Here is a 25830-nt window from a genome sequence, read left to right as displayed (position 1 = left end):
ATTTCAAGGGAAAACCAGAGGTCCCGGGATCGATACCCGGCCCCTGAACAATTTTTCCCTTGAAATTATTCAAATCTGCTTTACAGGGAGCCTTACCTGAAAGACTAGATTTGCATAATATGTATATACGTCACTGTGTACGTTAACAGAAAACCACAATTCCAAGTCACACAGAGATTGTGTGCACTCGATGTGGGTCTCTGGCGTTTCGTCAGCCCAAGCGAGTTTTGTGGATATAAAGGGAAAAGTTGAGACGGTGTCGGGTGGAGTTCCCGGGTAGCTCAGTTGGAAAGAGCACTGGTAATTTATCATCATTTCGTTAATTTAACAACAAAACAGAATTTACATTTTCAGATATGTCTCGTATTTTCATGCAACCTTTTTCAGAAAAAGAAGAAAAAGACCATAATGTATATGTGCATCATTACTTCTAGGAACTAAATCATGTTCTCATCAATCGTATCTTATTGTAAACTCACAAAATACAGTAGAATCCCTCTTATCCGGCATCAAAGGGACCAGACTAGTTCTGGATACGAGATTTTGCTGAATAATTTAATGCTACTGGTATATACGAAAAAAAAGTTCGTATTACATGGTGCTAAATGTTGAAACTGCAGCCATGTGAAGCTTATTTCTCTATAACTTGTTCATAACTGAATAAACATCAAAACTGTGTGGATTTTTCCAATTAAAACACACAACACAAATAATACACTAATTTTAGGTTCGAATATTTACTGAAAACGAAAGTTCGTGCGAACTTCCTAATGTGGCAACACTGATGGTCCAAACATAATTAAATAAACATAAAAACTGTGTGGATTTTCTTTATTAAAACCCATCACACAATATAAATAATACACAAATTTTAGGTTCGAATATTTACTGAAAACGAAAGTTCGGGCGAACTTCCTAATGTGACAACACTGATGGCCCAAACATAATTAAATAAACGTAAAAGCTGTGTGGATTTTCTTTATTAAAATACATCACACAACACAAATAATACACTAATTTTAGGTTCGAATATTTACTGAAAACGAAAGTTCGGGCGAACTTCCTAATGTGACAACACTGATGGCCCAAACATAATTGAATAAACGTAAAAGCTGTGTGGATTTTCTTTATTAAAATACATCACACAACACAAATAATACACTAATTTTAGGTTCGAATATTTACTGAAAACGAAAGTTCGGGCGAACTTCCTAATGTGACAACACTGATGGCCCAAACATAATTAAATAAACGTAAAAGCTGTGTGGCTTTTCTTTATTAAAATACATCACACAACACAAATAATACACTAATTTTAGGTTCGAATATTTACTGAAAAGGAAAGTTCGTGCTAACTTTATAATGTGGCAACACTGATGGTCCGAACATAATTAAATAAACATAAAAGCTGTGTGGATTTTCTTTATTAAAACACATCACACAACACAAATAATACACTAATTTTAGGTTCGAATATTTACTGAAAACGAAAGTTCGTGCGAACTTCCTAATGTGACAACACTGATGGCCCTAACATAATTAAATAAACATAAAAGCTGTTTGGATTTTCTTTATTAAAACATCACACAACACAAATAATACACTAATTTTAGGTTCGAATATTTACTGAAAAGAAAAGTTCGTGCGAAGTTCCTAACGTGGCAACACTGATGGTCCGAACATAATTAAAAAAACGTAAAAACTGTGTGGATTTTCTTTATTAAAACACATCACACAACATAAATAATACACAAACTTTAGGTTCAAATATTCACTGAAAATAAAAGTTCGTGCAAACGTCCTAATGTGACAAAACTGACGGCCCAGACTGTGGCAATGTGGCAGATTTAAACATCTTTTTTTGGCCCAGCCAAAAGTGTCATTGTTTTGGTATTGCCTGTTACGAGGAATTTTACTGTAATTAGAATTTTATATTTTATGTTATGTTACTGAATATACTTGCAACAACAGTACATGATTTACAATTAACAGCATTACATTTAAATAAAATTGCTAAATCTCCTTTACAAGAACTAAAACCATGGGATTTTTAGGAAAACATTTAAACAGGCCTTTTAATCTCTGAACACAGAAATGATATTGACATCACAATTAAGAAATACAATCAATTAAATGGAATAATAAAAATACATTTCGGAAAACAAATTAACACAAATACTAAGTTACGTTTACACAAGATTACTTCAAAATCATGCCTTACACACAGAATGAAATCTGAATACTCAGCAAAAAATGTAAGAGAAAAATAGAACTGCCCATAATATGAAATTTTTAAGATAACATTATTGGGATATACCTGGCTGGATAAGTAAAGAAATGGAAATATTCGGGATATACGAGGGTTGATCGAAAAGTAACACACGACAATTTTTTGAGGAAACATATTTAATAGATAAGCAAAACGAAATAATGCACAAGAAAGCTACAGGTTTTACCTATTCTTCGACATTGGAACCAAGTCTCTCGACACATTTCTCCCATCGTGACACCATATTCAGTACACCTCGTTCATAAAACTCCTTTTTTTTAGGCGTATAGCCACCTGTGCACGACTGATTTCACTTCTTCATCTAAACTGAAGCATTGCCCCCCCTAGGAATTTCTTCATTGGTCCAAAGAGGTAAAAGTCAGACTGGACTGTAGGGTGGATGATTGCCGCCTTAATGATGCCTCTGACATTGGGTGGTGTTGCAGCAGTCACTGGTCGGCCGAAACGTGCTTTGTCGACAGACTTCTTCGAGAACCTGCACCACCTGGAGATGTTGCTACGGTCCAGACATTCAAGCGCCATACACCTCCAATATTTCCCTGTGGATTTCACTCGAATTTTTCATTTTTCGCAAAAAAACGGACTACACCTCGCTGCCCTTCACAAGTGAATGATGGTAGAAAACGCGCCTTTTTACTCAGTAATTATAGCTCGTTCTGCCAGGGTGACATCTGATCGAATCATTGCTGCCTGTAGCGCAAGATTCAAACTAACTATCCACCAACTTGGAATGTCCTAACTAAAATAGTATTCCGTAAAATAATTGTTGTGCATTACTTTCCGATTTATCCTAATATTACATACTTCAAATATCATCCAATATAAAGAAAGTGGAGTGATCCTGTCCACAGGATGAAAAAAAGATCATTTTCCATATTTATTCTTGTCATACCAACCACGAGGACATTGAGAACAGGGAAGAGTGAGAAAGAGTTGAAAAGATCAAGGGCATCTTGGGATCCACAGGAACAGACCGAAATGGTCTAAAACTCCAACATTCATGATGATGATGATGATGATGATGATGATGATGATGATGATGATGATACTGAATATTAAAAGAAATAGAGTGACATTAAATAACACATACTTGCCAATTATTCATGTCAGACAACAATTAAAATGACCACTATACAGTAACAGTACATTATGCAACGAGCCTATAATGATAGTAATTAAGACGCGAGTATGTTTGTTTATGAAACGAGCGCAAGCGAGTTTCATAATTTTCATACGAGCGTCTTAATTACCATTATAGGCAAGTTTCATACGACTTTTTATGCTCGACCATATTTCTAACTTGAAATTATTCATAAGTATTCATGTTATGGTTATGTAAGTGAGGAGTGGAACTGACCTGAATTGTGAGATGTGCGCAGACGCGAAAGTATTTATTTTTTCCGAAACACGAATGTCAATGACCTTGACATAATCTAGAGAATAACATGAACATTAGGCTTGATATAAGCTGGAAATTGATTTACAATTGAAAAACGAGATGACAAATTGAATTTATTTGAATATTATTTACAATTAACGCTAATTATTATAGTAATAAAACATAACCTTCTGTGACAGTATTGGATTTCCAGCCTCCATGACGTTTTGCTAGTTGTCTTTTGATTGCATATCCGAGAATAATCAATACTTGCGCTTTTATAATGCTACAATGGTGATTTCTCATTGGCTGAACAACTGAACTATAATGAATAGGTGTACTTTAATGAGGTTCATTAAAGGGCTACTACCAGGTGTATAATTACTACATTTCAGCATGGTCGAGCATACATTATCATTAGTCACATTTTTTCCAGATCCACAATACTTACTGCATATTGCTTACAACGAGAAGATAAAAAAATTTGTTTATAAACATATTTAAAAAATATATATATTTTTTTAGCTGATTAACAACACAAAAATCTTACCGTAGGTACAATCTCCTGAGATCTTCACGGGTAAGGTATAACAGAACATCATCAAGGCAGTATTCTTCAAACAGAAACTGAAAATCAAAACACATAAGTGAATTAAGCTCAAAAAATCTGCTAATGATTAAATAATAAGACACAAACATACTGTGCATAATGCTTCATTCTTTATTCATTATTGCAACTTTTTTAATAAAGGACAGATCTTTCACTGCAAATTCAGCATCCTCCAGTCTTTCCTATTTTCTGCCTTCCTCTTAGTCTCCACATATGATCCATATATCTTAATATCATCTATTATTTGACACATACACTGCTGACAATTTTGTATGGCTTTATTCTATAAACAAGGTTCATAACTTCGTTTGGAAATAAAACCTGAGTACATAATACTCACCCTATCTATAGACCCTTGATCAAGGTGAAGGCTCTGAAGCCATTCTATGAGTTTAGGATCTGCTGAGCTGTCTGTGACGCTGATCTGTGGAAGAAGTCCTAAGGGGGATGCACTTTCATTAGAGGAGCATCCAGATCTTTGGGAACTGTAACTGAAAAGTGCAATAAATATATTTTGTAAATCAAAATTTATTCCATTCAAAATCTATTCTAATTTTTTTATTTAACCTCGACATTTTATTTCATTTTACTTGTCACATCTAGTGAACAAAAAAAATAATAATTTGAAATGAGTTAATCATTCATTCATAGTGTTCTGTTCAAGGGTAAAGGTACGGTCACACGTCGCTACTTTGCTGCGCAACTTTTGTACTGCAGCTGCAAAAGTTGCGTGTCATGTTCACACGTAAGCCAAAAGTGTTGCACGCTACTTTTAGTGCTGCGCAATCCGAGTGCAGCAAAAGTTGCAACTGGAGGTTGCGTGTCTGTTCACACACAAGGCGCTACTTTTGCAGCTGCAGTCATGCTGCAGGTTTCCATCTCCGTGTTGACTTCTCAATACATTTTGTGGTTATGTTCGCATTATTAAGAAATTCATGTGAAAGCTTACTTATCTATTATTTGCTTTTCTGTCCTAACTAGTATTCAAAAATTGGCATTATTTTTACTATAAAGCTTTTAAAAACGCCTATGTATTTAAATGATAACCAACAGCATATTCACGTAATCAATGTTGGCAACCCTCCTGTTTGAAACTACACTACAGATAAAAAAATGAATTATATCATCAGCAAATATGCTCAGACTGTGTTGTGCATTTAATAACTGTTACAAATAATTTATTTTCATCACATCTAACATTAAAATATATCCAAACAATAGAAGTATCATTGGCACATTTGGGTGGCAACACTGGTTGCAACTGCAGCAAAAGTTTCAACAAAACCGATATCAAAAATGCTGCGGCTGCAACCCTGAGAACCCTGTTTACATGTCGCTACTTCTAAGCTGCGCGCAGCATGGAAAAGTAGCAGGCAGCAGGTTTGGCAGCCGCTACTTTTGGGGTTACACCGTTGTTCACACGTCGCAGTACAAGAGTTGAGCAGTTTTTTGTACTGCAGCGCTGCAAAAGTAGCGACGTGTGACCGTACCTTAAGTCTTCCACTGCAAAGTCAACATTCTCCAATCTTTCCTATTTTCTGCCTTCCTCTCTGCATACAATCCACGTATCTTAACATTGTCTATCATCTGATATCTTTTTCTGCCCTGAACTTTTTTAACAATGCAATGGCGAGTATTTCACTTTGCATCACTCACCCAAATGACCCCATTTATGAGTGACACGTCGAAGCTGTAATTCTTTTTGCCAGTGTAGGTGTTGCTGTCAGTGCACCATGGGAGGCATGTTGAATGTGATTCATGAAGCAATAATGTAATGCAAGGGGGGCAAAGAGGAGTACCCTGCGAATACCTATCACCAAGCATCATTCTTTATCAACCATAAATTCTAATTTAGACTCACCAGGATTCGAATCTAGGTTACCAGGTGGAAAGCCAACACTCTAGCCAGTCAAATAATAATAATAATAATAATAATAATAATAATAATAATAATAATAATAATGTTTTATTTTTTCTGGCAGAGTTAAGGCCGTGAGGCCTTCTCTTCCACTCAACCAGAGGATAAAAAGGTGCGCCCAATTATAATAGAGGAGAAGAGAAAATATAATTACAGAGTTCTTATCAATTAATAGCTCACCCTGTATCAGTACGTGATTTCATTCCACCAGCTACCAAATTCAACTGCTGCATCATTTGAGTTAAGACCTGAACCTGAAGTTTATGTTCTTCAAGTCCTTGTTTAAGGAGGGCCTGATAGGTTCGTTGGCTCTCTAACAGTTCTTGCAATAACCTGCATCAGAGATCATGAACTTAACATTCTCACCAATCAACCAACTAACCATATCGTGACCTAGCATCATGACACAAACTTGTATAAAAACTTCATTATTACCTCATGTTTTCAGCTTTTAGAATGCCCATCTGCTCTCTGTACTCCATCCGAAATTTGGTTGATCCAGTAAAGCTGTCAACAGTCTTTTGTGATTTATTTGAGTTTACGGTAGAAACTGCAGATTTCGAATCCTCCTCAGCTGGCTCCCCTGATGGACCATCAGGGTGATCTTGTCCTCCCAAATGAACACCTAACTCTAACAATTAAAAATGATAAAAAGTTAGTAATGATGTGGTTCGTATGCAAATTTACATGGTTATAATTAGAGCTCGGAAGTTTATGATCTAAAGATCACAGAAAAATGTCCTTAAATTTCTAAAAAATATGACATTAAAATTAAAAAAAAAATGACTATGATTTTAATAGTAAAACACAAACAAAATAAAATTTCAGGAATGTCAATTGCCAGAACATTATCAGAATCAACAGTTCAGTATAATCACAACACGTGAGACATCTATTGTCACAGAATTCCTTACCTGGTGATAAAACAGTTATAGCTGCCTGAACAGCATTTCGGACTAGATTGTCCAATGCAAACATCCAGTGAGGTTTTATACTGTGAAGACGTAATACAACATTAACCTGGAAAAAAAAAATCATATCTATACTAATAATAAATCTGTAGCCGAAATTTTTCTGGTAATTTTCGATTTTCCAAAAATAATTGGTCCTAACATATACAATTAACCACCCTGAAACCGAAAATCGCTTTTTTGAAATTTTTGTTTGTATGTCTGTCTGTCTGTCTGTCTGGATGTTTGTTCCCTTTTCACGCGATAATGGCTGAACGGATTTCGATGAAAATTGGAACATAAATTAAGTTCGTTGTAACTTAGATTTTAGGCTATATGGCATTCAAAATACTTTATTTGAAAGGGGGGTTATAAGGGAGCCTGAATTAAATAAACCGAAATATCTCGCTTATTATTGATTTTTGTGAAAAATGTTACATGACAAAAATGTCTTTAAAAATGATTTCCGATAAGTTTTATTCCAGGCAAAATTTTGATAGCACTGATATTTAAGTCTGTCTGTTTGTCTGTCTGTCTGGATGTTTGTTACCTTTTCACGCGATAATGGCTGAACGGATTTCGATGAAAATTGTAATATAAATTAAGTTCGTTGTAACTTAGATTTTAGGCTATATAGCATTCAAAATACTTTATTTAAAATGGGGGTTATAAGGGGGCCTGAATTAAATAAACCGAAATATCTCGCTTATTATTGATTTTTGTGAAAAATATTACATAACAAAAGTTTCTTTAAAAATGATTTCCGATAAGTTTTATTCCAAGCAGAATTTTGACAGGACTGATATTTAAGGATATACAAGAGTTTTAAAATAACAATACAATACATTTCCACCACCGCCTCAGATTATGTCGTTGTTCCGTAACTGCTATGTGCAAAATATTACATTTTTAGTAGGAAGAAAAACAAATTTATTCATTCTATGGCAGTAGTGCATAGGAGATCGTGAATTATTACATTTTTACACAATCAACTCTATTAATTTGGAGTGATTTATTAAAGGATGCATTCAAGACTAATTTAGAAAAATGTTAAATGAATTATATTTGCACAAAAATGAGTGGTCTCTGGACCAAAATGATAGCATTTTAATTATTTAAATACAATTTAAATTAAGTAGCATATTAAACGATTTATTCTTCTATCAAACACGAATGTTCCCTGGACCCAATGTTCTATTTTAATTATGTAATTACTTTATATTTATTTCTAATAAGTGCAGCAGAGCACACGGGTACAGCTAGTCATCTAATAAGAACATGATGAAAACTGAAGATTCAGGAAAATATTCTTTGTAACAATAAATTATTGCATCCAAAAGCTGAATAAACTTGTATCCTTGATTAGTCAAATGCTTCTGCTAGTAAATATAGGACTAACGAAATATGCACCTGAAATTATTTTCCTTTCTCCTGGAACATGTATTATAGATTTGTTGGTTACACTCTTATTTCAGGGAAGTCTTCAATTACAAAAGCACACACACACATATGTATATATCTACACTTACAGATTCCTGAAAGAGGTAGATAGCGAAGTGCAGCTGGCTTATTGCACCTGCATCGAAGTCCAATTCCTCTTTTAATGTGTGAATGGCACTTTCAATTACTTCCCGGTTCTGATCAGAAATATAGTCCTTCATTCCTCTCATCACTATCTCCAGATGAGCCTGTAACAGATTATTAAAGCATAATTAAAAATAACATCTACCACACTTCGCTGTTTAACATCCAAGTATACAGTTCAACCACTTCAAAAAACTCTCACTTCACTAAATATCTCAATTTCATATATAATTACTTACAGTACAAATGCAGGCTAAAGCAAGGAGATGCACAATCACCTTTACTTTTTAACTTTACTCTAGAATGCCAATAGGAAAGTCCAGGATAACAGACAGGATTTGGAATGGAACAGGTTACATTGGCTACTTGTCTGTGTGGATGACGTAAATATGTTAGGAGAAAATTCACAAACTATTAGGGAAAACACGGGAATTTTACTTGAAGCAAGTAAAGAAATAGGTTTGGAAGTAAATCCCGAAAAGACAAAGTCTTTATAGTACGAAACAGAAATATAAAAATTGGAAATTTATCCTTTGAAATGGTGGAGCAACAGTAACAAATATAAATGACACTCGAGAGGAAATAAAACACACAATAAATATGGGAAATGCCTGTTATTATTCGGTTGAGAAGCTTTTGTCATCCAGTTTGCTCTCAAAAAACCTGAAAATTAGAATTTATAAAACAGTTATATTACCGTTGTTCTGTATGGTTGTGAAATTTGGACCCTCACTTTGAGAGAGGAACAGAGACTAAGGGTGTTCGAGAATAAGGTGCTTAGGAAAATATTTGGGGCTAAGAAGAATGAAGTTACAGGAGAATGGAGAAATTTACACAACACAGAACTGCACGCATTATATTCTTCACCAGACATAGTCAGGAATATTAATCCAGATGTTTCAGATAGGCAGGGCATGTAGCATTTATGGGCGAATCCAGAAATGCATATAGTGTGTTAGTTGGGAGGCTGGAGAGGAAAAAGACTTTGGGGAGGCCGAGACGTAGATGGGAGGATAATATAAAAATGGATATATTGGTAAAGATTGGATTAATCTTGCACAGGATAGGGACTGATGATGGCTTTATGTGAGGGTAACAATGAACCTTCGGGTTCCTTACAAGCCATTTGTAAATAAGCTGTAAATGCCTTTTAGAGAACACGGAGGTTCATTGCTGCCCTCACATAAGCCCACCATCAGTCCCTATCCTGAGCAAGATTAATCCAGTCCCTACCATCATATCCCACCTTTCTCAAATCCATTTTAATATTATCCTCCCATCTACAGTTCGGTATCCCCAAAAGTATTTTTCTCTCTGGCCTCCCAATTAACATTCTAAATGCATTTCTGGATTCGCCTGTACGTTCTACATGCCCTGCCCATCTCAAACGTCTGGATTTAATGCTCCTAATTATGTCAGGTGAAGAATACAATGTATGTAGTTCTGTGTTGTGTAACTTCATCCCTCTTAGCCCCAAATATTTTTCTAAGCACCTTATTCTGAAACACCCTTAACCTCTGTTCTCTCAAAGTGAGAGTCCAAGTTTCACAACCATACAGAACATGCCATAATAATAATAATAATAATAATAATAATAATAATAATAATAATAATAATAATAATAATAATAATAATAATAATAATAATAATAACAACAACTTCGCTCTAGAATATGCCATTAGGAAAGTTCAGGATAACAGGCAGGGTTTGGAATTGAACGGGTTACATCAGCTTCTTGTCTATGCGGATGACGTGAATATGTTAGGAGAAAATACACAAACGATTAGGGAAAACACGGAAATTTTACTTGAAGCAAGTAGAGCAATCGGTTTGGAAGTAAATCCCGAAAAGACAAAGTATATGATTATGTCTCGTGACCAGAATATTGTACAAAATGGAAATATAAAAATTGGAGATTTATCCTTCGAAGAGGTAGAAAAATTCAAATATCTTGGAGCAACAGTAACAAATATAAATGACACTGGGGAGGAAATTAAACGCAGAATAAATATGGGAAATGCGTGTTATTATTCAGTTGAGAAGCTCTTATCATCCAGTCTGCTGTCCAAAAATCTGAAAGTTAGAATTTATAAAACAGTTATATTACCGGTTCTTCTGTATGGTTGTGAAACTTGGACTCTCACTCTGAGAGAGGAACATAGGTTAAGGGTGTTTGAGAATAAGGTTCTTAGGAAAATATTTGGAGCTAAGCGGGATGAAGTTACAGGAGAATGGAGAAAGTTACACAACACAGAACTGCACGCATTGTATTCTTCACCTGACATAATTAGGAACATTAAATCCAGACGTTTGAGATGGGCAGGGCATGTAGCACGTATGGGCGAATCCAGAAATGCATATAGAGTGTTAGTTGGGAGACCGAAGGGAAAAAGACCTTTAGGGAGGCCGAGACGTAGATGGGAGGATAATATTAAAATGGATTTGAGGGAGGTGGGGTATGATGATAGAGACTGGATTAATCTTGCACAGGATAGGGACCGATGGCGGGCTTATGTGAGGGCGGCAATGAACCTTCGGGTTCCTTAAAAGCCATTTGTAAGTAAGTAAGTAATAATAATAATAATAATAATAATAATAATAATAATAATAATAATAATAATAATAGTAATAATAATAATTATAAATAATATAATAATAACGGTGATGGTGGTGGTGATGGTTATGGCTAATGGCGGGTACTTGACTATTCATCATTCACCCATATGAAGCCAGACGAATTTACCGACAGAGTCTTTGTCCAGAGTGTACCATAGGAGACTGGTCTATCCTACACCTGTGACGAAATGATAGAGATTTGTTAGAATGTCACAGGAGTACTGAGCTCAGTCATCTGGATTAGCCTTGCATAATGAGTCCAATAGAATAGGTGACTTCTCTGGTCTTACCTTTTGCCTTGTATGTATTCCAGGACAGGATGGAATACCCAAAAGCCTAATTCTGATACTACACACGAATCTACCATCTCTCTTTGTTCTCACTTACCATTGTTAGAACTGTTTCTCCAACATCTCGATGAATGTTCTTCATCCAGACCTCACATATCTTATGTTCGTCCTGACTCAGAACCCTGGATAGTGTCATCCGCCTCTGAGAGTCTTTCTTCAATAGGTAAAATCCATCATGTTCTGCTGCCTCACCCAGTACAGGAGCACCTCCTGGTCCTTTGGCCCCAGGACTGAGCTCCACTTCGGGGGACAAAAGACCGCCAGAGGAACTTCGCCTAGTTATACTGGGCGTTTCTGGGTCAGTCTCACAGGTAGTAGTTAAACTGAACATCAAAACAACACTTACAGTTAAATCAATGCAACATACAAAGCGAATATAATTAAAAACAGGTGAATAATTAAATACAAGAATAAATAAATAAATAAATAAATAATATATAAATACAAAATATAAGGAATAATTAGTCAATTAATAATTAAATCCTGCTTTCAAAGGACCTCATAAGTAAATTTTTTATAAAGTACAGCCTTAGACACAAAACATGAATGCTCTCCTAAAGCATGAATTTGTCTAACAAGGAGAGGACACGCTCTGTATATCACCGAATTAAATCAGATTTTGTGACATGAAAGTACAAGACACACTGTTTAAAGTCATACCTGGTATGGGTGGTCAATGACCCCTCGTTTTGGAAATATTGCCTATTGTTTATGACGTACTTCCGTTAGGTGCCTAATAGGGAAGCATTAGACTGTGTAACGGCGTAGCTCATGTGGTTGGATGCTGAGTTGTCATCCAGGCAACCCCAGTTCGAATCATAATGCCTTCTCATTTTTTAAAGCTTGATATTATTATTATTATTATTATTATTATTATTATTATTATTATTATTATTTTAATTCACTTTCAGTTGTCAGTTCCTATATTCAAAGCCATGTTGAAATATGCGTGGTATGCATCAAAATTGATAAACGAACGAGAAGTGTTTGTGAATGTGAAGGATATCTGTTTCGCAGCAGAAGTGCGGAAAAATGTGTGTGACTGTGGACAACCTTCTTTCATTTGCTGTGCATGGTGCAGGAATATGTATGTTTTGTGTGTTTTTATGACATCATAATGAATTGGGTACAAAATGAAATGGAATAGCTGCTACAGAAATAGAACAGATACCAGTGACACATCTTATTTTCCTATGTGAGCAGTATTTCAATGTTTATCCTTTACAATACAATGTTAGTTAATTAGTTATTTGTTTAAAACCTGATGAAGCATTCGATACATTGAGAAATGTGATATAGGTATGTAAATACATAACTGTGATCACAATATTAATCATTATTAAGAGAAAACAAATATAGGGCCAGTTAAGATTCGAACTCAGGTTGCCTGGATAACAACTCAGCATCCAACCATATGGGCTACGCTGTTACACAGTCTATTGCTTCCCTATTGAGCACTTAACGGAAGTATGTCACAAACAATAGCCAATATTTTCAGAACGAGTGGTCATTGGCCACCCATACCAGGTATGACTTTAAACAGTACGTCTTGTACTTTCATGTCACACAATTTTATTCCATTCGGTGATATACAGAGCGTGTCCTCTCCTTGTAAGTCCACTTCGGACAGTGACACGACTAGGGAAAGGATGTTTATTTTGCACCAAATTTACTTCATCTTCATAACACTATACCATAAACAGACAGAAAAAAGCAACATACAAACAAAAACAAAAGAAAAACAGAGTGAAGTCATGCATAAGAAATTCCTTCACGTGTAAAACTAAGCTCTCACGAAATCAACTGAAGTCTTTCGAAGGGGACTTAGCATATAGTAGCAGATATTTTTTTTTGTCTAAGACTATATATATATATATATATATCTAAAGACTTCATATTATCTTCAATTTTGCACTGACGTAACAGTGAATTACTGTGCCCAATAGCTATATTAAATGGTAATGGAACTGGGAGTGATTGTGCTGGCGATGTTGGTACTAGTTGTGGTTACAGAAGCAATTGGTGCAATGGCGAAGGTGATTGTGGTAGCGGTTATGGCTGTGATGATGGTAGTAGAAACATCATAAAGGAAAAGATAAGATTCGTAATTCATATTTCAACAATTCCTTAGTTTTTTGTTTTAATTAGGATTCAATATGATTTTTTTAACTCCATAATGTACGTTATACAGCCTGTATAATACAATTAAAAGAAAATAATTCAGTTTCGAAGAACAGCATTTGTAATTGCTTTTTATCCTTAAAATGTAAAATAACTTTTATTATATCAAAAAACAACAGAAACTGATACAAACAGATAAAGATAAATATCTAGATGGTTTCTTAAAGCCGAGTTGATTTCAGATGTTACAAGTATGGTAATAATAACATAGCAACAATGTACATAATCTCTTTGAAGAGGCCATTATTCTTGCTTTATAATTATACATATCAAAATGTGTTGAAATATTAGTCGTAAATAGTATGTCGTGGTAAGATTTCAATGAACCTTAACATTTAACAAATTTTATGAAGACAAATGTGATACATATTATTTCTCTGAGAAAATAAAACTATATGAAGTAATAAAAAAAGTATAACATGAAACATTAACATAGATACATAACAACTACGCTATTCAAAAGCATGTGAGTGCGTCAGTATCTTTTAATTCTAGGTCACTTACTCAGAATGTAATCAAACATCACAGATGACTCACCATTTAAAGGTGCCTGTGTCTTTATCTCTAAGTACACTGGTCTGAACCACTGACGGCTGACTAATCTTTGATATTTTGTGACAGATGTCGCAGAATAAACTATTAATAATACTGTCATCTATAGATTGTGGCTTTTCACAGAAATACTCTACAATAATGTAAATGTGATTACTAATTTATGTTTCATTGCAAGTATACTCCATTTCACCGCATTTTACTTTTCATCGACAAATACTATTACGAATTTCTAAATAATATTCTTATTACACATAAGCTAAGAAATCACGGTTTTGTGTTGATTCGTATGTAGGGAAGAGGAATAAACTGTTTTGGCATCGGTAAATAAATATAATACAGTAGAATCCCTCTTATCGGGCACCAAAGGGACCAGGCTAGTTCCCGATTCGAGATTTTGCCAGATTTGAATAAATACAGGTATATATACGAAAAAAAAGTTCATCTTTCATGGTGCCAAATGTTGAAACTCCAGCCATATGAAGCTTATTTCTCTATCACTTGCTCATAACTGAATAAACATAAAAATTGTGTGGATTCTCCTTATTAAAACACATCACACAACACAAATAATACACTACTTTTAGGTTCGAATATTCACTGAAAATTAAAGTTCATGCGAACTTCCTAATGTGGCAACACTGACGGCCTGAACATAATTAAATAAACATAAAAGCTATGTGGATTGTCTTTATTAAAACACATCACACAACACAAATAATACACTAATTTTAGGTTCGAATATTTACTGAAAACGAAAGTTCGTGCGAACTTCCTAATGTGGCGACACTGACAGCCCGAACATAAAAAACATAAAAAACTGTGCGAAATTTTTAAATTAAAATCCATCACACAACACAAATATACACTAATTTTAGGCTCGAATATTCACTGAAATGAAAGTTCGTGCGAACTTCCTAATGTGGCAAAACTGACGACCCAGACTGTGGCAATGTGGCAGATTTAAACATTTTTTTTTTTTTTGCCCAGCCAAAAGTGCCGTTGTTTTGGTATTGCCGGTTATTTGGGTGCCAGTTACGAGGGATTTTATTGTAATAGATTTATTTATCCTCTGGTTGAGGTTCTGGCTGATATGTACATCTATTATCAGACAGTAAAGAGTACATCTCACTTGATGGTATGTGTCTGAGGAAGAACAACTGTTTGTATGCATCTAAAGTCTGACTAGTGTAATATGTAGCTAGTTGGCGATGTATGCAATGAAGGGGGAAAGGAACTGGCCACCCTACCCCATTATCTCCTGACCTAGTTGCCTCATTAAGTGGTGCTTTCTTGGTATCTCTTGTGAGGTTCACACCTGTCTTCGGACAGTTGACTAAACAACAACAGATTTATTATGGATAATGCTAAATGGCCAGTTTCTTAAGATTTTTCGGATTTTCAGGAAGATCATAATAAGCAACACACAGGCAGTTTTCTTAAATGTTATCTGTATTGGTATGTTGAGTTCGAAATTCTGTACAAGATGTTTATGGCTTAAATTATACAGTTTATAAAACAAAATATCATCTGGTTATTAGACCTATATGTTAATTTGTATGTTCAATGATTTAAAATAAAATATCTTCAGAAAAAAAAAAAAATATAATATAAATTGAAAATAGCTGCCTGATAACTTGATAAGTATTTATTATTTTAATGTACTGAAGCACATATAATATTTCCATGCAGATATTCTGCGTCATCATACGATGAAAGAGTAATGTAACGGAGAAAAATTCTCTCTGGCACTGGGATTTGAACCCGGGTTTTCAGCTCTACGTGCTGATGCTTTATCCATTAAGCCACACCGGATACCCACCCCAGCGTCGGACAGAATCGTCTCAGTTTAAGTTCCAACTCTTGGGTTCCCTCTTATTCCGTCGGATCCCGGCCAACTAGTCACTCATAATGAGTGCACCTCAGCACATGTGTGGACTTCAGTCCTACGTTCATAGACATCTATGACGTAGTGCAGAGGGCGGCCACTAGAGGGAACCCAAGAGTTGGAACTTAAACTGAGACGATTCTGTCCGACGCCGGGGTGGGTATCTGGTGTGGCTTAATGGATAAAGCATCAGCACGTAGAGCTGAAAACCCGGGTTCAAATCCCGGCACCGGAGAGAATTTTTCTCCGTTCCGTTACTCTTTCATCGTATGATGACGCAGAATATCTGCATGGAAATATCATATGTGCTTCGGTACATTAAAATAATATATATGATACGCGTAAATCACTCCATGATTTAAGACGGCGCTTATTCCGTCGGATCCCGGCCAACTAGTCACTCATAACAAGTGCACCTCAGCACATGTGTGGACTTCAGTCCTACGTTCATAGACATCTATGACGTAGTGCAGAGGGCGGCTACTAGAGGGAACCCAAGAGTTGGAACTTAAACTGAAACGATTCTGTCCGACGCCGGGGTGGGTATCTGGTGTGGCTTAATGGATAAAGCATCAGCACATAGAGCTGAAAACCCGGGTTCAAATCCTGGCGCCGGAGAGAATTTTTCTCCGTTCCATTACTCTTTCATCGTTGATAAGTATTGGTTATGTGTTGGAATTTGACAATCTCCTTGACCTTACTAACAAATTTTAAAAGACTATTCATATTTACATCTACTGGCTTACTAAGTTTCACGTTTATGATCTAATTTTTATTTTAGCAGGTTATTTTACGATGCTTTATCAACATCTTTGGTTATTTAGCGTCTGAATGAGATGAAGGTGATAATGCCGGTGAAATGAGTCCGGGGTCCAGCACCGAAAGTTACCCAGCATTTGCTCATATTGGGTTGAGGGAAAACCCCGGAAAAAACCTCAACCAGGTAACTTGCCCCGACCGGGAATCGAACCCGGGCCACCTGGTTTCGCGGCCAGACGCGCTGACCATTACTCCACAGGTGTGGACCTTTTTATGATCTAATGAGTGGACAATAGTGCCTGAAGACTTCAGCTCCAGCTGGGAGAGAAATAACTGATAATTTTACCTGCTGACTTTTCATTCAATAAAATCCTCATTCAAGTTTTTTTTTTTTCTGCGAATGAAAAATATTTTCCCTTAAATTGTAGTTTACACTATATGGGAGTTCCACTTGCTCATAAGGAATAATTTAGGAATGCATAAATTAATGTTAAATGTGGAAAAACGTTAAATCGAGGTTGTACTGTATTTAAGTAGTAATAATCTTGCATAAAATAAATTTAATTGTAAACATAATTATTCAGTTTTTCACATATTCTCATGTATGTATATCCGAACTATTGGAATAAAAAACTAATCTTGGTTCAAATTATTTCTAATAATAAATGTATACTACATTAGAAATCATCCTGTACAAGTGAATGCCTCACCTTCAATTTAATTATTGAAAGAGGATAGTTGCATTTTTATAGTATATTTAACAAGTAAACAAAGTACGAATATATGAACTTTGTATTAATATGAAAGTACTGTTAGTTTTTAACATTCATCACTGGAATAGGTTTAAACACAAAGTACCAGGTACACTTTATATAAAGAGACAAATTTATAATACTTGCAACAGCATTGTTATAAAAACTTTGTTTATTTAGAACTGCCAACCTTATCACAATTTACTTGTACCAATAAATGTAATTAAAACTTGTACACTGATACATTACATCAAATCAACATTTAAAAGTTATAAATCTGTCTCTTTAGAAATGCACTACATGGATTAGTACAAATCTAATACCAGTTAATGAAACACAAGACTAAATGTGACAGAAGCAAAATAATTAATGCAGCCCTGCAAATCATTTATTCATTTACCTCAGAGTAAAGAAATACGAAGGATAAAAAGGAAGGTAAGGAACATGAAGTAGAAACATGAGTTACCTTGTACAAATATATAAATTTGTAACCTCAACATTAGATAAGATTATTTTGAAAAAGAATAAAAAAATCTTTAGTTAGTTTCAAACAACAATAGTATTAAAGCATGAGCAGAGTCTTCCACTAAGTGTACATCAAAAATTATTTTCATCCTAAAATAAGTGAAAACTAAATGAGTTTGCTAATGTAGGCAGAATTTATAAGTTTTGTTCAAAAACTAAGGTGTCCTCCGAAGTTAATTCCATACATGCTCAAGGAAAAATTAGTTTTTCTGTACACACTGCTTACAACTTCAATATGTTCTGATAAAATAAAAAAAAGTTGTTGAAATCAGCGGTTGCTTGTCTACAATTCTGGTTTAATGACGACGTGATCCCACATAGAAATATGCACTGCGGTTAATTTTTTTTTTTTCCCCCCGAAATATGTATGGTAAGACTTTCCTGTGTTAAATTTCAACGTACCTCGTTTACATGTTTCGACCTATTTATGGGTCATCTTCAGAACTGATCGTTGTTGGTCTTGGCACCACTTGTTCTGTTTCCTGTGTGTTTTGAAGTTGAGTTGTGTGTTGAGAATTTCGTTGGGGTGTGTTTTTGTGTGTCTGTATATTTCATATTGTTCTAGTGTGTTTAGTTTCTGGCTTTTTGGTTGGATGTGCAGTAATTCCATGTCTGTGTTGATGTCTCTGTGGGTGTGGTTAGCATTTGTGATGTGTTCTGCATATGTGGAGGTGTTTTGTAATTTTGTTATGGCTGTGATGCGTTCTTTGTAACGTGTTTGAAACGATCTGCCTGTCTATCCTATGTAGAAGTTGTTGCAGGTGTTACATTTGAGTTGGTATACGCCTGTGTGGTTGTATTTGTCTGTTTGTGTTGTTTGTGTGTTGAGATGTTTTTGTAGAGTGTTATTTGTTCTGTATGCGATGTTGTAATTTAATTTCTTGAATGAGGTTGCAAGTTTGTGTATGTTTTTGTTTTCGTATGTTAGTGTGATGTATTTTTTGTGTTCCTTTGTGACACAACTCAACTTCAAAACACACACACTCTTTGACTCTACACTATACTACAGGTACACACCCTCACAGGTAACAGAACAAATGGCGCCAAGACCAACAACGACCAGTTCTGAAGATGACCCATAAATAGGTCGAAACATGTAAACGAGGTACGTTGAAATTTAACACAGGAAAGTCTTATCATACATATTCCGAAGTGATACAGTGTTAAAAGTTGTGTAATCAAGATGTATAATTTTTTTTATGGGTGAAACATTCTGTTGTCACTGAAATTCATAGGCACTTGATAGAGGTGAACGGTAAAAGAGCAATAAGTGTGCAACACATGCGAAAATAATGCCAAAGTTATTCAAAGGAAGAACAAACGTTAGTAATGAGCATTGGTGCAACAGACCAGTCATTGTAACAAATGCTGGGAGCAAAGCAAGACCTGGCATTATCCTTGATATTCAGGAATAATCGCAAGTAGTCGTAGTGAATATCCTACAAATCGAGTTTCATAAATGGAAAAAAGTCTGCGCATTATTCAACTCTCAAAATAAATACTTCAGGAGAACTGCAAAGACTATAACTATAGGGTATGCATTTTTCTGTTCACCCATCAGTTCAAAAACTAAAGATTGCACCATGTGCTCAGATTAGAAGTGAAAACACATGACAGGCTCATTAGCGGACAAAAAATAAACCCAAGTGAATGCTTTGTTAATGAAAGAAAATTTTATCAATGGAAGCAATGCTTAAAATTCATTACACCATGTCCCAAGTGAGATTAGATGATAAGCACAGGTTTCAAAAAGCATTAAATCAAATGCAAATAGGAACATATATACCAAATACTGCAGGATTAAAACACAGCAGAAATTTTGGACCCAAAATATATAATGAATTAATTAGAGCTTACCCTGAGCTAAGTACACTTAACACACTTAGATTTAAGAAACAAATCAGATTAATTATTTAATTGTTTAAGCTAACTGAGTTAAAAATTGATACTCTAATATTTATGTACTTTTGTATTTTCTTTTTGTATATAGATCCTATTATTACATGCTGTATTATTTTACCATTTATTAATGTTATTGTGCTCAATGAACTCTCTTAATTTTGTGATATATTTTGTATAACTGATCTCAACTGCGCCTGAGCATGAACTTCTACTCTTTCGGGCTGCAATGCCTAATATAGCTCAAATGTAAAATAGAAATAACTATGGCTTATAAACATTTCCAATTTATTACATAATTATTATCAGTACAGTTGTACTGCATTTTGTATTACATTCTGGAAGAAAATTAATATAATTTTGAAGTTTGTCATATTACATAAAAAATATAATCTTTAAGCAGACAGGTTTATTTTTTGGTGCTCGGAGTTCTTTACCAAAATTTACATATAATTTTTTTTAAACAATTATCAATATCATCTTTTGAAATTCAAAAAATCATCTCGCAAATTCTTAAAGATTCCCTGCAGATTATACAGTTTCATTTATATCACTCAGAAGGCCTTAATTAAGGATATGCTAATTTTAAATAAAATCTTTCATTTATAAGTATAATTTTACAGTCATCTTCTAAGATATTATTTAATAATTGATAATCAATGGTGCTTAATTATTACATTTTATTTTTATAACAATATTCATATTTAATTGATTATATTTGTTTGTTATTAATTTCCGGATCCTCGTGGTCATCCTCAATTAAGGCCGGATGAGTTATTTCTCTCTCTCTCTCTCGTTTTTTTTTTTTTAAGTTATGGTGTAGAGTTTCTGAAAACCTAAATGACGAATATGGAAGTTTCTGAAAGGGAATGAAGTACATAACGTAATTATTTAGTAAACAAAACGTAATTATTCTATGATCTTGGACTTTATACTAACACATTTGCAGTCCTAGCTGCAGGGTAGCTCAGTTGGTAGAGTAGCTGGCTACGGACTGGAAAGTCCGGGGTTTGATCCTGAGTGATGACAGGATAATTCCTCATACCTTCTATTCTGTAGGTGAATTTATGACATTCAACAATGCTGCATGAATATTTAAGTATTAAGTATTGATAGTAACCCCTTGTGTTGTACTAGTACGTAAAACTCTTCTATATATATTTCAACTAGGCTGTGACTGTAATTAATACTTTGTAGTACTATTAAGATTGTTTTGACATGTTCCATATTCTAACTGTGAAGCAATGTATGAATACCATGGAATGTAAATAAATACAATAAAATAAAAATGTTACCTTTGCGAATAGCAGTGACACAATTCAAAAACCATTTAAAGGAACTAGTTCATTTTCTCTCTCTGTAACTTGAATGTTTTTGCACCTATGAATAAAAATTGCATGGATTCGAGAAAATGAAAATAAAATAAGGTTGAATGAAAGAGGTAAAACGAATTATCAACTTTCGTCATATACATTACCTAATTAATTCATGTATTTATTCTTTTCTTAAGGGAACCAGGTAGTGATTGGGGGTCAAAAATGCGATATTTATTTTGTGTTTATAAAAGTATAAAACTTGTTTTTTAAAACAATATAAATATTGTGGGGAGTATTTCTACAGATAACCCTTTTAAATGGCCTCTTTAAATTTGGCGGTGCATGTAATTCATACATCCTTCTTTGTTTGTAAATGCAGTTTTCCTTAAGTTGAAATTTTTCAAACTTAAGTGCATTTTTCTCTGAAACTATTAAATCAATTTAAATGAAATTTTTACAGTGTATTCTGACGCCTGTGTTCTACATAGTGGACCTACGCGTTTAAGAATACCACACATATAACACGAGAAAAAAATATATATGTCTATGTATTGAAAAGAAAATTGCAAAAAATGTTGAAGTTATTATTTTTTTTGTTTCACTAGGGGTGAAATATTTAACTAAATTTTGCTTTAGAATTTACAATATACATTATTAGTTAAGTTAGAAAAATACAAGGTATATGAGTGAAGATTGCAGCAATTAATGTGCAAAGTGGGAAAGCAGGTTATCAGTTAGGGCCGTTCTTTTGCACTAGGATACGAAACTAATTAGATGTCTTTTATACCACTGAATTCAGAATAATTAATTGTATAAGCATGGGAATTTTTATTCCACTCTGAGTACTAAAAGCCTAGAAACATTGAACTAATCTTTGTACTGAAATTTTTTAATCGCACAGGCATCACTACTTACTCCCCTTAAGGGAAGTACTAACAATAAGAATAGCATTTGTTCATGAGATAATAAGAAATAAATGGAACTAATAATTATACCAAAAATACTGTATTCTATAATTTAATATTAATGCAATAGTCATTAACAAAGAAAAAATTAAGTCTTTTGTCTGAAGTTTCATCTTCATACATAATGGCATGTGATTAAATAACATTTTTTTTTTTTTTTATTTCAGTATTTTAAATTCTACAACCAAATAGGCCTATGAGGAAGAAAGGCAATGGACGAGGAAAAGGATAATGATTATCATTTTAACTTGTGGGCTTCAAAATTGAACTTTTAAAATAAACTGCAAGGTTTTTAAATAGTATGCCAATACATAAGTAAAGTAAGCCATTGATAAAATAGTTATAAAAATGCAAAACTCGTAATGCTTTGCAATATAGCGTGAATCACACAGCAAACGATGCCACCAAAAACATCATGCTTAAAATAATATATATGTCTGGCAGCTGTCTTTGACATTATAAAAAGCGCATGTGCAGATAGTGACTCACTGTGATATGCAAGCTATGTTTTGCAGGGCTGAATTAATTAATATAAAAATAAAAAGAAAGCAATTATTAAAACCAAACAAAAAATATTTATTACCTGGAAAAGGACAGAGCCGCAGGCATGCTGATTGGGGAGAGCAGAGAGGGACCCCGAGCACGCACAGGGTTCGACTTAGTATTGAAGCCTGCACTACTGCACATGAAAGAGGGACCGAAAAATATGCAGGGGCCATAACATACATCAAGTCAAGACATGTCATGGCTAGTAAGACAATAGCAACAGTGGGATCAGTGAGGTGGTCAATTATTACTTTTATGCCAAGTGTTCCTCAACATTCTGGAAACATTAAGCAGTCACTTTTCATTACTTTCCATTGTACATAAAAACTCATTAACCACAGAAGTAATTATTCAACACACAATTTGCGCTTTTACTTCCTTTGTTATTTTCATGCAACAAATAAAAAATTACTTATAATAAACCTTTTCTTGCTAATATTCATTGAAAAGTTGATTAAAGGCCTACAGTAAATTTTTAATATTTTACCTGTTTCTGTAACTTATTGTCATAGCATTAGACTTCAATACTGTACGTCAATGTACAGTGTAACTTTTCCATATACAGTAGAACTTGGTTACAGCGACCTCGTTTTGTGCGACACCCCGCCTATAACATCAAATATTCTGTGGTCCCAACTAATTCCCCATAAGGCATATGCTTTCCTACCTTGCTTAATATGACAAACGCATATATGCGTCTACCTCGCATAAACGTCATTTTAAACCTCATTTTGGAATAAGATTTTCTAAGAACCAAAGTATGTTAAGAAATATTTTGTTGAAATCTGACCCTGACAAATTCTTTAGTCTCCTTCTGTCATAGACCTCTGGAATGCAGGCGGATTCCCCACCCCATTGTAACCTGACCGAATTCATGCGGTATTAGATCAGTTTCGACAGGAAGTTTTCACTAAGTACACGCATTTTAAAGCAGTATGGCCACTAAAAGAAGTGAGTGACGCTTTAGAAGTCATTAGAATTATGAACATGTTCTATGAAGCTAGGGAAGGTAACAGTGAAATTGCAACTGAAATTATGAACATAGAACGTAATTTAGCCCTAGAAAGTGTGTATTGGGCAAGTAGAAGACAACAGAGTAAAATGACTGATTACTTCACTTCTATGTAAAGTGGTTTGGTGAGTACTGAACAAACTGTTTTAATACAGAATACTGTATTTATAATTGTAGGCCTACGTGTATTTTATTATGTTCATTGTAGGCTTAAAAGTCAATACATAAATCCAAAATAAGTCTAATTAAATTTGTTATTTTTCATTTTCCACCTCACTAGATTGATAATGTGAATCTCGGTTACTACGACACTCATTTATAACAACATAATTTTTAAGGTCCCTTGGATTCGTTATAACCAAGTTCTACTGTACATCCACCAAGTTAGCTCTATGGTAGTGCGTCTGCCTCCAGACTAGCCGGCCTGGGTTCGATTCCCAGCAGGGTTAGAAATTTTCATTTCTACCACAGGACTAAGAGAGATGGTGGTGTACAGCTTCTAATCACTAAATTGTGCACCAATATGCCTGGGTTAAATCCCAAATCTCTCTGCAGTGCATATGAAGAGAAGGCATATTCTGTCACTTTTCATAGTGATTCATCTGTCAGATGGGGATCTTAAGCCTGGCGCCCCCTTGGTGTTATTATTATTATTATTATTATTATTATTATTATTATTATTATTATTATTATTATTATTATTATATAGGGTTGTAATATTTTCTAATGAGCAATTATAAAATGTAATCATAGTCCCAATAAAGGAAAGGCATGAGTAATAGCACTTAATAACATTTTGTAAAACAAATAATAAGTAATAATAATTGAAAATTCATACTTTTTATAAAACTAAAAGTAAAAAATAATTATTCAAATCAATTCAATGCGATCCTTGGCTTCACACGTGTGCTAAAAGCTTTTCATTTTATATTTTTCGAGAAACCTGCAGTGATAATGGTTTGGCTTGCGACCCATAGGTTAAGAACCCCTGGCTTAATTAATATAATATGCTGACATATCAATGACTGCTTAATATTTCCAGTTGCAACCCTAGATGTGCTTAATTAGAGGCATTTGATAACATTCCTTTCAAAATATATAAGGGTTAAATTTTAGTTAGCTCCAACGATATTCCAAATATGAACCAAGATGATAAAACTTTATAAATTTGGTTGTGCTAACTTCCGGTAAGATCATATAACAAATTCGGCACAGCATGCATATATAAATACAAATAACTGAAGTTCAATGATCTGTTCTTTACTGTCGCTTAATTTCAAAATACAATTAAAATCACACAACAAATAAATTTATTTTTAAGAAAAAATTCAAACTACAAAACACAAACCAAACTTCATTGCATGCATTCATATGGAAGAAAGGCTTTACTTGTTTAGCAAGTTAAAATTAACACAGTTAGTTTAAACATATCCCACCCCGAGTTCCCACATCATGTAAAAAGTACTTTTAATTTTGAAGCTAACCAAAATTCAACCTTCCATGAAAATGTATAAATGCAAAGAGCAATATGTGGATGAAGGTTCAAATTTAATCACCGACTAATGCCAATCATAAGCTGATTAATTTTATTTGGTGTGGTATTGTAGGGATACGTTTCCGTGCATTTTGTAAGTAAAAATAATATATGCAAACAAAAATTGTAACAACTGCAAATATCTTTAAAAATGTTACAAATTATTAAAAAAAACTGGGAATGTGGAGGGAACAAGCACTCTTAT

General features: G+C 34.2%; 1 protein-coding gene across 9 annotated transcripts in view; it reads right to left on the bottom strand.

The window, feature by feature from the left end:
- Ask1 (apoptotic signal-regulating kinase 1) overlaps window positions 1–25830 on the bottom strand; it is a 155014-nt gene that overhangs the window by 10316 nt on the left and 118868 nt on the right. For 7 of the 9 annotated variants that reach the window (XR_011335326.1, XM_069842136.1, XM_069842140.1 and 4 more), the window contains 8 exons: window positions 23117–23212; window positions 11734–12019; window positions 8676–8834; window positions 7111–7216; window positions 6632–6827; window positions 6377–6529; window positions 4619–4769; window positions 4219–4295 (listed from right to left, as the gene is read on the bottom strand). Coding sequence is in view for 8 of the 9 variants with exons in the window: in XM_069842136.1 (XP_069698237.1) it covers window positions 4219–4295; window positions 4619–4769; window positions 6377–6529; window positions 6632–6827; window positions 7111–7216; window positions 8676–8834; window positions 11734–12019; window positions 23117–23212 (1224 nt within the window). In the remaining variant the exon portion in view is untranslated. The remainder of the gene's footprint in view (window positions 1–4218; window positions 4296–4618; window positions 4770–6376; window positions 6530–6631; window positions 6828–7110; window positions 7217–8675; window positions 8835–11733; window positions 12020–23116; window positions 23213–25830) is intronic. The other 2 variants (XM_069842139.1, XM_069842141.1) reach the window with 2 other exon arrangements.

This window comes from Periplaneta americana, chromosome 12 (assembly GCF_040183065.1).
Source record: "Periplaneta americana isolate PAMFEO1 chromosome 12, P.americana_PAMFEO1_priV1, whole genome shotgun sequence".
Lineage (NCBI taxonomy): Eukaryota > Metazoa > Arthropoda > Insecta > Blattodea > Blattidae > Periplaneta > Periplaneta americana.
This window is presented reverse-complemented; position numbering and strand designations above follow the sequence as displayed.